General features: G+C 33.4%; 1 protein-coding gene across 1 annotated transcript; it reads left to right on the forward strand.

Annotated features, from left to right (window-relative positions):
* The first annotated feature begins 174 nt into the window (after nt 1–174).
* LOC135132771 (serine protease persephone-like) lies at nt 175–12,707 on the forward strand. Its single transcript, XM_064060968.1, has 3 exons — nt 175–262; nt 11,485–12,210; nt 12,270–12,707. The coding sequence occupies exons 1-3, from the start codon at nt 175–177 to the stop codon at nt 12,581–12,583; spliced, it is 1,128 nt and encodes a 375-aa protein (XP_063917038.1). The 3' UTR covers nt 12,584–12,707.

The following is a 12,707-nucleotide window of genomic DNA, read 5'->3' on the forward strand; positions in this document are numbered from 1 at the left end:
CATTAAACACTTCAGAGAAATCAGGAAGAAGAGCTTGCGCATCGTGGACGCACTTAAGTAAACATATAACTCACACCAGTTGTCTGATAAGTCAGTCTGTGTTCATTTTTTATTAATACATCTCCAATACTAGGAGGACCACGTGATAGTGAACTAGTAGTGTAACAACAAAAAATGTTTCAAACTAAGAACTGGGCATTCTACGGTTTAGTAATTGGATTTTCTTTGGTTTACATCTATTGCAAACCCAATGAATTATATGGTAATTATAATTATTATTCACTTTTGGTCGATTAGTAGTCTGTGACAGTAGACGGATAAGAATTCTTTACAAACGTACAAATCATTTATTGCTGTTTATCTCAAAATGTCATCGCAAAATGTAATGTAATTTATTGCATTAGTAATCAGTAGTCTTAAAGATATTCTCAACATAACACTACGCCACAGACTTTTCTTTTTATTTCTTTTCTTAAATTATCTTAATGCATTTCTCAAATAAAAGCGTAATAAATATGGCGTACTTTTTATGAAAGGTTTATCCAAAAATTTCTTGACAAAGCATTATTTCCGGGAGGCTTAATCTATAGATTTTAATCTGTAATCTCTAAATCAATGTTAATATTTTGCAGAATTTTCAAAAAAATGCGTGACGTAGCGTCTAATTAGCTAAGATACAAATGAGATAACATATACGTAAAAAAAAGTTCACAGTATACTTTTCGTATGAGGTAAATTTTGAAATTTCTCGTTTTGAAAAGTATGTATAGATAATTCATCATTTCCAAGATTACTAGACAAAAGATTTCCAAGAATATTTTCGCATTCTACACCGTAAAAAATTGCATCAAAACAGATTTCGCACTCTATCTACGTGCGCCCATCACAGCCTCCCTTTATCTGAATAGTTTTGAATCATACGGTACTTCCTTAGCATTTTTGCTTGAGAAGTAAAAATTATATAGATAGAGTTCTACATTCAAATTTATATTAAATTGTTATTTTATAAAATATCTGAACCCATGGAGTTTTCCGTTTCAATTGACTAAAAAATGTAATTATTTCAAAACCTGCATAAAAGGCAATACACGACAATTGATGTTGAAGTGACGAAAAGATGAGTGAATTGCTCAAATATGTTTCCGTAAATATAAAACTGTATTAGGCGTTTTAAAGTGATAACTATGTTTGTGATTAATCATCTCAAACTTCCGTATTTCATTATCAAATACTGGATTTACTAGAACTACTATTTTAACGTAAAGTTAACAGTTGTAACAAAAATTTTCATAAACAATTTTATCGTAATAATAATAATAATAATAATACACTTGGGTTTTTCAAATGAATATTTTATAACAATCTTTGGTTTTAACATTTTTTAAGTTCGAATTCTGGGTATTTTATTTTTCCAATAATAGTAATTTATTCATTATTCATCAATATTTTAAATTATCGAAAACGTCCCAAAATATTACTGATGACTTAGTAATTTATCTTATAGAATACTTACCTGTTAATTACAATTATTGTTCCATTACATGCAACACCATGCATGTAACTTTCTGAAAAAACACTTAAAATTTTACAACAAACCATTACCTTTGAAATTACAAAATACATTAAGCTAAACTTTTACATACAAGTGGTAGTTTGGAATATCAACCAACATCTCGACTTGCTTAAAAAATTATCATTACTGGCTTCAAATAATTTCCATTGCTTTTTTCTTTTGTTGTAGTATCTCTTGTCAAATTTTAGGGATATTCTATGTTATACCAAAATCGCCAAACAGATGTTTCAATCAATTTTTGAACAACAAACCTATCGCTCTTGTTGGTTACAAAACACTCATTTTGAAGTCATTTAAAAATCTCTTTATTATGTACTATTAACTAATCTTGTTGTAAATTTATTGTAATTAAACGAAGGGGTGTGTACTTATGAAACTTGTGATTTTGGGTTCTCTTGATTTTACAAGTATACATTGGACGTCCAAAGCCCAAATAGGGCATTAGCGGAGGCTGTTCGTGTGATTTTCACGTGATCACGGTAGAAGTAATTTCACCACGAAAGGGTACAGGGGCGGGGCTTAAGTTGCGCGACTTGTAGCCGGGCCATCAGTGGCGTAACATCGATGCATTGAGAAGGGGTGCTCGGCTGAGTTATACTTCTTTCAAAAACAATTAAAAAAAGAGCAATTTCTACAAAAGAATACAGACAACCATTTAATCAAAATAAATTAATTTGTTTGTTAAAAAAATAGACTTACGTAACAATAAATTATGATAATCTATCGCACAAAATTTGGTATTTTTAATTATTAAACGAGTTTATAATGTGAGGGATTATAGCATGAGTAAAAAATTTCACGAACCCCTCATTATAAACCAGTATTATATACTATTTTATGGTCGACTAGTCTTAAATCAACAGTTACATCTTTAGATAAAAGAGGGGTTAAAATTCTGAGAATAAGCAACATATGACTATGATTATATGGTTTTTAATTTTCTGGCACAATTTATCGATACCGTAAAGTCGGATTATAATAAGGCTTAACGTTTTCTGTCTTTAACGTCGAAGTAATAATCACAGTTCATATTCTAGCATAATTGTCGTTTATAACTAGAGCTTCGACTGTACCGTAATTTAACAGTTATTATTGCTCACTAAAAATTACCTTCTTACTTCTTTTACTTATTTTTTAATCAACTCATACATCAAATACAGCACTAACAATTGTTTAAATTCTTTTTCTATAATGTGAACCCTAATAAAATAGAAAAGTGATATTTTTATTAACCGTAATATTTTAATATTTCAAAATCGAAACATTCATCGCCGCTGTCACTGCTTGCACGATATTTGTAAGGCCAAACCAAAACAATGTTCTGCGCACTCCCACCACCTGTATCCTTTCGTGTTGATAACTACTCTACTTGTCCGACGATTCTAGCATAGCTTTAGGTTTTAATAATAATATAATATTAATAATAATGGTCTTTATTATCAACCGGATTAACCTAAATACAGGAAATCAGTCAAAGTGCAAAATCAATTAAAGAAATAGTTATATATGTACAAACAATAAAACAAATACAAAGGTAAAAAATTCGATCAGTAGACTGAACATAGAGTTAACATAACATTGAAATTCCACTACGGCTAATAATAATTAAAGAAAATTTAGCATAGATATATGTATGATAATATGGAACAGTAATGATTCTTTCAAATAATACTGAACATAAGGAGAAGAGAAAGATATAAAGGGTGAGAGAGAATAATGTAATTATTAAAAGAAGAGAGTGGTGAAACTATACGTATTAACATTAACCTAATACACAATGTTTTTTATAACCCTAATATATATAAATTAGCCCTCCAGGCCAAGTTGGCCCATGGCTTGGTTGATTGCTTCTCGCCATTCCTTCCTGTTCTTAAGTTTCTTCCTCCAGTTTGAAATATTCGCCTCTGCTATGTCCTTTAGTACATCTTCTTTCCACCGTGTTCTTGGTCGTCCTTGTCGACGTTTCCCTCCTATACCACTTTCCAAAATTTTCTTGGGTACTCTTTCTTGCTTCATTCTCATAACGTGTCCGAACCATCTTAATCGTTGTCCTTTACCATTGCCACTATGTTCGGTTCATGATATAACTCTGCCAACTCATTGTTTGTTCTTCTTTCCCATCCATCTTCTGTTTTTTTCCCTCCATATATTTTCCTGAGTATTTTTCTTTCCCATATCTTCAACATCTTTTGTGCATTTATTCCTAGTGTCCATGTCTCACTTGCGAAAATTACAATGGGACGAATAATTATCTTGTATACCCTTAACTTATTACGTTTTATTGAATTACGTTCCCCTACAGGCCCGGTGGCCCAATTACAGGGGAACGGGGGACATACACCACACCCAGAGCCGGGCGGGAATCGAACCCACGACCCAAGGTGTAGCAGGCAAGCACGAAGCTACCTAACCCACCCGGGTCCTAACTTCAGACCTCTTGAAGAATTTCTGTTCATAATGTTCCTAAATGCGTAAATACTACGATTTCCGGCCATTATTCTGCTTTGGATTTCTCTTGTCATATCTGGTTTCCTATAAAATTCTGTGCCCAAATAAGTAAATGTTTCCACCTCCTTGAAGCGATACGTTTTTCCTGTATTTGTATTTACTCTCAATTCTCCTAGACTATCGTACTCTTTCTCAGTCCATGTCATTAGTTTTGTTTTATCTTCATTAATCTGCAGTCCCATTTTCTGCGCTTCTTCTTCCAGGTTTACCACAGCTTTATGTAGTGTTGTCCCACTTCTTGTTAAAATTGCTACATCATCAGCAAAAGCTAGACACTGATGACTTTTGTGATCTATTCAAATTGGCTTTCCTAACCACGTATTCCAACGCACAATTAAATAGAATTGGCGAGAGGGGGTCCCCTTGCCGTAATCCTTCTTTAACTTTAAATTTTTTTGACAATTTTACTTTGATTCTTACTCTATTGTCCGTGTCTTTTAAGGTGAGTTTTATCATCTTTATTAGCTTGTTTTTCATACCTAGTTCTCTTAGAGCTTCATATAACTTTTGGCGCTTCATTCTATCATATGCTTGTTTGAAATCTACGAATGACACAAAAGTGTCTTTTTTATACTCAAAACTTTCTGCTTGTATCTCACGTAGTGTAAATATCTGATCCACTACCGACCTGTTCGCCCTGAAGCCACCTTGGTACTCTCCAATTTCCTTCTCTACTTTTTTTATTACTTGGTCTTTTATATACGAGGCAAGAATTTTATAGACTACATTCAGAAGTGCTATTCCTCTATAGTTGGAGCATTTCATCTTATCCCCCTTTTTATGTACTGGAATGAGAATAGCTTCGTTCCAATCTTTTGGCATTTGTTCTTGCAGCCAAATTTGTTCTAAAAGTTTCTGTATCTTTTCTTCTAGCTTCTCTCCCCCGTATTTTAGTAATTCCGCCGTTATTTGATCTTCTCCCGGACTTTTGTTATTTTTTAATTTCTTTATTATTTCCTTTACTTCTCTTAGACTTGGTGCTTTCTCTTCTTCTTCACCATGGATATCTTCTTTGTTTAAATTTTCTTCTATCATTCCTCCATTTTCTTCCCCATTTAGGAGTTCGTCGAAGTACCTCTGCCAGAGTTCTAAAATTTTTTCTTCATTTCCTACCAGTTCACCTTTTTCGTTTTTATAGAACACCGAACTTGATTCGTATCCTTTTTTTTCTTGTTTCAATCCTTGGTACATACTTCTTATCTCTTTATTTTTGTAGTTTTCTTCTATCTCGTCTAATAGTCTTTCTTTATATTTTCTTTTCTTTTCGCGTAAGAGCCTTTTACATATTTTTCGCTGTTCTTTGTATGCCATTACATTTTCTTCTGTTTCATTTTTTAATACCTTCAATCTTAAAGTTGTCCTTTTTTCTAATTCTTCTTCACATTCCTTATCAAACCATCTTTCATTTTTATTTTCCTTCCATGTTTCTTGAGTGCTTTGTGATGACGCTTTTTTATTCGATTTTTAACTTCCAACCATAAATCTTCTATATCTTCTGTATCTTGCCTTTCACCTGCTACCCAATCATTCACCATTTCCAAATACATCTTCCTCTCCTCCTCATTTTTCAATCTAATACACGTTTTTAAGTTTTTGCGTTCTTGGTTCTTCCTGTTTTTTGCAACTGGTACTATTTGCTTCATTTTTACACCTACTAAGAAATGGTCTGTGTCCAGATCTGGTCCTCTATAACTTCTTACATCGGTTATACTTCTTTCTTCCATTCTTTCAATTAGGACATGGTCAATTTGATTTACAGTTTTTCCATCTGGTGCAATCCAGGTTCCTTTGTGTATTTCTTTTTTTTGGAAATATGTACTTTTTATGATCATATCTTTCTCTCTAGCAAAGTCTATTAAAATCTGACCATTGTTGTTTGTAACTTCATGTTTGCTATATTTTCCAATCGTTGGTCTAAACAATTCTTCTTGACCAATTTTTGCATTTAGATCTCCTAATACAATCTTCAAATCATATTTTTTTATTTTTCCATATTTCGTTATCGAGCGTCTCATAAAATTCTTCTTTTACTTCTATATCTGTTTTTTCCGTTGGTGCATGTACATTTATAAGCGTCATCTTCTGAAATCTTCCTTTCAGCCTTAAGCAGCGCATCCTATCTGATATCGCTTGAAATTGCAATATATGTTGCTTTAGTTTTTTATGTACAATAAAGCCCGTGCCTCTAATTTTGCTTTTGTCCCCACTATTAAAATATATATAGTCTTCTATTTCTATTATTTGATTCTCTTTTTGTTTTGTTTCTTGTATAGCTACTACATCAAAACTATATATCCTAATTTTTCGCACTTTTCCAACGCTCCTTCTTCATTGAGACCTCTGATATTCCACGTAGTCAATTTTACAATTTTCTCTCTTTTATTGTCTATTTTTTGTACTTTACCCATTCATTCCCTTAATACTAGATTTCTTTTTGCTACCATTTTCTTTACTTTGTTCTCCCTTTTTATTTAAATCATATCCATAATCACTCCAGTCCGTTTTGTGCTTATCTGCATATACCTTAACCTGGTAATCTAGTTTTTTTGAGGCTTAAGCCTCTTTTCTTCGTTATGCCAAATGAAGGTGTTGCCGTCGCTTATTAATTTATTGTAGCCTAACTTGACTTTATGTCCCTTTTCTTTATGTTCTTTTGCCATTTTCCTTATCGCCGCGTGTATCTTTTGTTGGGTTGGCGTTAGGTCGTTGATATATATCTGCGTTCCCTTTAATCTCGCTTTAGATTTAAAGATTTCGATTTTCTTCGGAAGAGATTCTATCTCGCACACTATCATATCGTTAGCTATTTTGTTTGCTTTTTCAATTTTTACTTCCCGAGCGTAAGCAAAGGAAGTATTGTAATCGAGTCCGTTGGCCGACTCTCTACTTTTACGTTTTCTCGATCTTTCATGACCCCTAGAAGACGAAGAAATAGGTCTCCCATTTCCGTCTGTCTGTCCGTCTGTCCGTCTGTCCGTCTGTCCGTCCGTCTGTCCGTCCGTCTGTCCGTCTGTTGACCCGGATTTTATTAGACAGATAATCTCCGAAAGTACTCGACCGATTGTTGTGAAATTTTGTACTTATATTAAGAATATCATGTAGATGGTAAAACGCTAACCAAAATTTGTCTAATCATCCCCACCACTAATGCGATGACGTCACTTCAAAATTGTACATAGTAAATGGGTTTTCAATTGTATAAAATAACATAGTCCTACACATGTAGTTTACAACTCTGAATCGACTTTTCACCCGAAACGTCCAGATTTTTGGAAAAAAAATCAAAATTATAAAACAACATTTTGAAATTTAATTTTTAATCTGCTAACCAGAATGCTTTGAAATGTTGCAGATGTTTTAAGGCTATAAAGAGCATCATAAATCTTTAGTCAAAAAATATTTGCTTATCCCCTCCAAAAACTTGATGACGTCAGCTCAAAAGTTTGTGGAATAAATCATATCTAAAATGTACAAAATATGATGAGTCTGTACTTGTGATCTATCACTCCATTCATATTTTTTGGATTTGCATATACAGGGTGACTCAAAAAAATTAATGAATGCGTAAATATATTTTATTGATTTAATCAGGAACTACAAAACCGAATGCTCTGAAATCTTGCAGATGTTTTAAGGTCATAAAGAGCATAATAAATGTTTAGTCAAAATATATTTGCTTATCCCCTCCAAAAACTTGATGACGTCAGCTCAAAAGTTTGTGGAATAAATCATATCTAAAATGTACAAAATATGATGAGCCTGTACTTGTGATCTATCACTCCATTAATATTTTTTGGATTTGCATATACAGGGTGACTCAAAAAAATTAATGAATGCGTAAATATATTTTATTGATTTAATCAGGAACTACAAAACCGAATGCTCTGAAATCTTGCAGATGTTTTAAGGTTATAAAGAGCATAATAAATTTTTAGTCAAAATATATTTGGTTATCTTCTACAAAAAACTGATGACGTCAGCTCAAAAGTTTGCCGAATAAATCGTATCTAAAATGTACAAAATATGATGAGTCTGTACTTGTGATTTATCATTCCATTCATATTTTTGGATTTGCATATGCAGGGTGACTCAAAAAAATTAATGAAGGCGTGAATTTATTTTATCGATTTAATCAGGAATTACAAAACCGAATGCTTTGAAATCTTGGGAATATTTTAAAGTTATTATAAGCATGGTAAACTTTTGTTCATCCCTCCTAAAAAAATTGATGACGTCACCCTTAAATTTTGCTGAATAAATCCTATCTAAAATGCAAAAAATATGATGAGTTTGTACTTGTGATTTATCATTCCATTCATATTTTTTAGATTTTCTTAAGAGGTGGTTCAAAAAAATTAATGAAGTCAATTTATTTTATTGATTAAATTAAAGGCAACACTTATTATTAGTATTACACCCCAACCAACCCAATTTGGTAGACACAAAATTTGTTAAAGGAAAAACTCGGTTGAAACATAAGGGTAGCACGCTTATTTACATCGACTTTAACATTACAGACCTGCATTTGTTTTATGCGCTCACTTGGTTCCGCGAATGTGAAATAGACATGTTTATAATCAACCAATTGTGAATTTCACCGTCAAGAATTAAAATAAAACCCAATGTTTTATATAATAAGCGGAAGTCGAAGCAATAAAACCGATGGTCGTTTCGTTTACAGTTTCTCTATTTGACTCTCACGTATGCTGTTACGCCTGTCATCTTAAATTAAGAATGTTTATACATACACGATTTTCAGTTGCCTCTGATACGTAGGTATACGTGAGTAAATTGTTTCGTTATTTTATTGATTATTACAAATCAATATTCAAAACGACCCAATTCATTTTCCCGAAAATTTGAGAATATAATAATTTTATTCTTAGTATTACACTACATCTATCCCAACTGATATACGTGTCCTTGCAAAAATGTTGATGACGTCATCGCAATTTTTTTTTTAATTCCCACTACAAAAATGTAATGAGAAAAAAAACACAATAGGCATGCAGTCGTCAAGTTTACGACAGCGAGGGAAGTACTGTCTAAACTCTTTAGACCAATTTTTACCTTTACGTCCATGCGTTTCTCCATAAAGATTTCAATTGCTTCCCTCAAACTTCTTTCTTTCGTAACTTCTATTTTCATTCCTGTAATTATTATATTGTTTCTTCTGTTTTTCCTATTCATGTATTCCACTTGTTTTGTTGCCATTTCCAAATGTTCTTTTTTTTTTGTTAGGCTCGCTATTTCAGTTTTCATATTCTGATTTTCTTACCTAAGTTGTTGTATTTCTTGTCGATATTCCTGTTGTTCTTTACGTATTACTTTAACGTCCCCCATTAGTTCTTTTACCATTTCCTTTAGTTCTTCCATCTCCTTTTCCTCCTTCTTTCGATTTTTTCCTTTCACCGGTCTCCTTGGTACCTTTTTGCTTTTTTTGAACACGTCGTTCTCGTCTTCCTCTTCGCGCTTTCTTTTATTATCATCGGTTGAATAACCGTCGCTATTTTCTTGACTGTACCCTGTATACATTCAAGCGTTTCTTTCCGTCCGAGCGAAAAACTTATCGCCCAAGTCCATCTTTCGGAAGCGATAACTTTTTCTCAGATTCAGTTTTAATAAGCGTGTCGTTTCTACTTGGATATCTCTTTAATTCCTTGCTTCCTTACGTCTTGTTCTTTACCTGGATTAACTCCTTTATGCAGTCCCTCCCGTTGCAACGTCTTCTGCCTCAACTTATAACCCTAAAAAACTATCAAAAAAAGATAAATATGATTGTGATTACATAGAATTAAAACAACCCTCCTGTAGCCCTAGTTTGGCACCTTGCGACTTTTTTTTATTCAAAAACATGAAAAAACACCTTACGACAACAAAATTCCTTCCAGATGTCTTGTCGAAAAAATATTTTATTTACAAAATGGCGCACTTCAAGACAATATAGGGCAAGTACGAGTATATTATGTTCACCCTCATATTACAATGGTGTGACGGTAAATTTAAATTATGGCAAAACGTTTAAACAAAAGCGTAACTTAAGTTCCTCGTCGTAGTCTATTACCCTTCCTCGATGATTTTACTCTCTGTCTCCCAAAAAACTGCCACATATTGTACTCTAAACCCCGTTTTCGCAAAAATCCAGCTCCTGGACCAAGCTCCGTATTTTACGCTAACACGGGTCTCTCTACGAAATTTACACTAAAAAATCCATTTAGGCAACTGAAAAAAAAAACTTCGCTTTGACTAGAACCATGTGTTCCGCTTTCTCCAATTTGTAACTATAACCGGATGAGCATTAGAATTACAAAAAATGAACAAGCAATATTTAATTACGCCACACTCTTCAACAATTTTAAACAAGGACTTTACAGGGCATTGAATTATGCATAAATTCAAGGTAACATTTAAATCAAAATTAGTTCAACAAGATTACATAATGGATTCAACAGATCCCCATAATCCTTAAAACAAAGCATAGGTATATGAAATAAACAACAAGGAACTTATTAAATATGATCTCTTTTGCCATTGCTTTTTTAATTTTTCTCTGTACCTTCTTACACCTATTTTTAATCCTTTTTTATCAATAATGAGATAAACGTCGTACAATAAAGTACCCACCCCAATAATATCTTTTGTATATGAACGCGTTAGTTTTAAAATGTCATTATCACTTACTGCTTTGTCCATGAATTCAACGACTTTGTCAAAGCTCACTTGATAATAGTTGTCGAAGTTCTATCTCTCAAAATGGATCAATGTTTAAAATTAAATGTCATAAATTAACTGTTATACACCTTGAGTGAGAAGTTATGATGTGCGGATAATGTGATACCAATTCAAAACTAATTTTTTTCACTAGCAGCCATGAAGCATACAAATGTCGACTTATTTAGAGGTAGCACAGTTCAACTTTTTCGCCCAAGATTCAAAAAGAAGATTGAGGTTATGTACGAAATACTTGATGTGATTATTTCTTAAAAAATGATTAAATGTGTGCTACTAACATCACTTGAGTATACGCATAGTAGTTGGTAGACGGTAGAAAATAAAATGATTAATTCAGAGACAAGTGTAAACGGTTTTCTTTGTGTTGAAGATTTAGATTAAGTTTGATTTGAAATCAAAACAAAATCATGTTGCGTCAAAAAAGTGAAAGTTTATTTTTTCAATTTATTGTCTTATGCTTTCTACTAGTGAAAAAAATGGTACATTAACCACGGTTGTAAAGCCACTTCTAGACCTCGCGCTTTAGAGCCTTCGACGCTACGCGTCTCGGGTTCTAATTTGCGCTCAGTCTATAATGCTTGGCTTTGCAACCTTGGCTAATAATATACTATTTATCCCTCACCTTGTTTATTGCTCCTTGTTATTTCAATACATATACCGTTTTATTTCAGAGAGTTCAAATTGTCATAATTCTGACGCTCCAGGGAAATGTATCCCTATCACACAATGCACTTCAGCACTGGAAGCAATAAAAAAACAACATTCTCATGGGTTGCAACGTTGCGGTTTTGAAGGACTTGTGGAAATAGTGTGCTGTCCAGATTCAGAAATGCAGCAGAACCATACAGACAAACCACCTAACGAAGACGACAACACCGAAAACACAACTTCATTTAAAGGCGGCGTTATAACCAGAAAGAGTCAAAAGGCGTGCGACAAATATTCCACAGCTTTACCACCAGTTCTGGTCTCCTACATTCTGGGTGGAGAGGATACACAACTAGGAGAATTCCCTCACATGACCGCACTTGGTTTCTTCAGCAAAGAAGACAATATGTATAGATTTGACTGTGGCGGTACTTTAATTTCCCCTTATTATATAGTGACCGCAGCGCACTGTGTTGTAAATGTTCAGGGCAACGAGCTGAAGATAGCAAGACTAGGTGTGATCAATGTTCCGGGAATGGTGGAAAAGCCTGATCCGAAAATAGATTATAACGTCATCAACGTTACAATTCATAAACACTATGATGGCCGAAAAAAGTTCAGCGACATAGCTTTAGTGAAGCTTGAGAAAGAAGTTACATTTACTGATACTATTCGGCCAGCTTGTTTGTACACAAAGAGTGATATCCCTGAAGAATTAATTGTAACTGGATGGGGAGCTGAACGCGTCGGTAAGTTGTCAGACCTTTACACTCTTAATTAGAAATACTCACTTGTATACATTTTGCAGGAGGCGAGAGAAGTAGTATTCTCCAAAAAGCGATTTTATACTCTATGAATTTGCAAGAATGTAGTCGTTTATATCAGAAAAAAGTTCAAAAACAGATAACGGAAAACCAAATATGTGCGATCAGCAATATCAGCAGTGCTTGCCAGGGAGACTCCGGAGGACCTTTGCAGATTCAAAGCAGGATTAAATTATTAACAGTTGTTGGACTCTCATCATACGGTATTAGCTGTAGCGGTCAGTATCCTGGAATTTACACAAAAATTAGTAGTTATTTAGACTGGATTGAAGAGATAGTTTGGTCAGGAACCGTGTAGTAAATTGCCATCTCAACATCCAGGAGTCGACGTGCTAGTGTTTTGATGGATTTTTCTAATAAATGTGATTATTTTTGCCACAAAGTTAATTTATTTTAATATTTACGATATATATATATATATA

Source organism: Zophobas morio, unplaced genomic scaffold, assembly GCF_036711695.1.
Source record: "Zophobas morio isolate AGI-343-1 ecotype UQ-CSIRO unplaced genomic scaffold, CSIRO_AGI_Zmor_V1 ptg000021l, whole genome shotgun sequence".
Lineage (NCBI taxonomy): Eukaryota > Metazoa > Arthropoda > Insecta > Coleoptera > Tenebrionidae > Zophobas > Zophobas morio.

Excerpts from the sequence above, each read along its gene's own strand:
- LOC135132771 (XM_064060968.1), top strand. The coding sequence starts at position 175 with ATGTTTCAAACTAAGAACTGGGCATTCTACGGTTTAGTAATTGGATTT. Across the intron at positions 263-11,484 it reads CAAACCCAATGAATTATATG|AGAGTTCAAATTGTCATAAT; the intron begins GTAATTATAATT and ends GTTTTATTTCAG. Across the intron at positions 12,211-12,269 it reads ATGGGGAGCTGAACGCGTCG|GAGGCGAGAGAAGTAGTATT; the intron begins GTAAGTTGTCAG and ends TACATTTTGCAG.